Below are 2326 nucleotides of genomic sequence, written 5' to 3'. Positions count from 1 at the left end.
GTCATATGCTGAATAGGTCATACATATAGCCCATTCCAGTGCATCCATTTCTTGATAACTGGATCTATGTACGTCTTCATTTTCCACCTCTGAGCTGGGATCTGGCTTAAAACTGTAAAGCTGGATAGCTACTTTTACTTACATTGCTCACAATTTTTTTTGCACCCGTAGTTTTACGTTGGGGCTGTAAGCTGGCAGATGAGTATGGAGTTTTTCTGCACCTTTGAATTTTCTTTCTGAATTTTTGATTTTCAAACAGCAAAATTTTATGCCTTGAAATATTATTTTCTATCTTAAATATTTGACACTAAATGGCTTCACCCAACCACTAACTATGAATGGAAAAATGTTCCATTATATGAAAAAAAAAACAACAACAATATAAATGTTACCTTATAAACACAAATGTAGTTAATTTGTTCTATTTCTATCAGTCTGATTTTTGGTTGATGATAATTTTAGGAAAAAGTTGGTAATCTAGAAAAAAAATGAACAGTTCAAGAGTTTGAATGGATTAAGAAACTCTGCAGCTATCCACCAATGAAGCGACTGAAACTCTAACCCTATTTTTTATTATAGATGAGATTGAATAGGATTTAGTAAACTCACGTATTTCTACACTTCAGAGGATCAGATGAACAGAGAGATGAAGTTTTGTAACTGCTCTAATGCCCTGATCTGCACCAGTCTGTCCTGTATTCAGCTGTTCGGATAAGTTGAAAACTCATGTTTGATTTGGACCAGAGAGATGACCAAAAAAAAAAAAAACTTTCTGATGACATTAACAACACATGAGAGAATACAAACCCTTTCCGGTCAATATTTTTAGAAATTGTCACATTTACTATTTTGAAACTAATTGATCAATACATGTTAATGGTGTCGTCATCATTTGAATCACTGAGGTAGAAAAACTTTTTGATTTATTCTTGACTTCTCATTTGACTGTAATGCATGAAGCTGTTTTACTGCAGAAAGTCAAAAGGACACAGAGTGACTGACAGATGTTTCTGCTCTAAACATGACCTCTGTCATTTCTGGAGTTCCTGGAAAACTGCCTCAGTTCTTCCTCTGATTACTCCCCCTTTTTGTCATCAGATTTCACACAAATTCTGGATTGAAGACAAAATAATCAGGATGTTTTTATTGTCAAATGATCAGAAACAACTTTTCTCTGAAGAACAGAAATGAAAACACAAATCTTCAATCCAAAGTTGTCAAATTAAGCAAAAAGAAAGTAAACAAAGTTGTAAATGTTCTTCTTTCTACAAACACTCTCCTCCTTCAGTTTTTTCTCTTGTAGTTTCTGTGTAGAACAAACAGAGAAAGTCTTTGATTGTGACGTCACTGATTCTATTTGTGTTGCAGCTTCCTTCAGTTCACATGACAACAACACAAAAACATGAACACAACATTTGTTTGAAATTTGAATTCAGTCAAATCCCAAAGTTCAAAGCAACAAACGGAAAATAGATTTTACACTACAAGGTTTGAATGTCTCAAATCCACATTCTAGAGATTTTTAATTTCTCTTTTTTTCTGACTACAAACTCGACTCCACAGAATATTAACAGTTAAAAAGTTTAGTTCAAAATGAAGGAAAACAGAGAAATCACTAAAACAAACATTTCATTTCTTTCAGGAACTATTTGAGTTTACAGAACTCTGCTGAGTCTTCAAACCAAAACAACCTCACTCCAGCATGGAGCGGCTGAGTGAATGTGGTCTGGACTCTGTGGAGGAGAGTCATGCTTTCAGAGACGCTGTAGAAGGACAGAACACCTGCTCTGTGATTCAGGTACACTCCTACTCTGGAGGAACCAGGAGCAGAGATGGAGGTTTTAATGCTGTTGTGGAGAAATGAGAAACTGTTTGGAGAACAAAATAATGCCCAAGATTTGTCATTAAAACCAAATCTACTTTCCTGTCCAGATCTACTGATTTTCTTGTATGTGACTGATACATAAACACAATTTCTGCTCCACTCCACCTCCCAGTAACAACGTCCAGTCAGACTCTCTTTACTCAGAACCTGAAACTTTGAGATAAATCTGTCTGGATGATCAGAATCAGACTGAGGTTTTTTCATCAATTTCACCTTTCTGTTCTCATCTGACAGTAACAGTTGTCTGTGTGCTGTGTTTGGATCCAGTGTGATTTGACATGAATATTTTAAGAAGTCAGCTCTGCTTTTTGGTTCTGGTTCTGGTTCTGACAGTAAAACATCCACATTAGTGACTGCCAGTGAGATGTTTGTCCATTCCTCTCTCAGAATGTCCTTCAGTTTGTCTGTGAGCTCTGACACAGCTGCTGTCACCTCCTCAAA

The 2326-nt window shown here is 36.0% G+C and overlaps 1 protein-coding gene across 1 annotated transcript; it reads right to left on the bottom strand.

The window, feature by feature from the left end:
* Positions 1–1167: 1167 nt before the first annotated feature.
* On the bottom strand, positions 1168–2323 carry LOC112138251 (tripartite motif-containing protein 16-like; the record flags this gene model as incomplete). Its single annotated transcript, XM_024260815.2, has 1 exon — positions 1168–2323. A coding segment is annotated over one exon (678 nt), but the record flags the coding sequence as incomplete, so codon positions are not given.
* Between the last annotated feature and the right edge of the window lie 3 nt (positions 2324–2326).

Source organism: Oryzias melastigma, unplaced genomic scaffold (assembly GCF_002922805.2).
Source record: "Oryzias melastigma strain HK-1 unplaced genomic scaffold, ASM292280v2 sc00316, whole genome shotgun sequence".
NCBI classification, from domain to species: Eukaryota; Metazoa; Chordata; class Actinopteri; order Beloniformes; family Adrianichthyidae; genus Oryzias; species Oryzias melastigma.
Note: the sequence above shows the minus strand (reverse complement) of the source record. Positions and strands in the feature narration are given on the sequence as shown.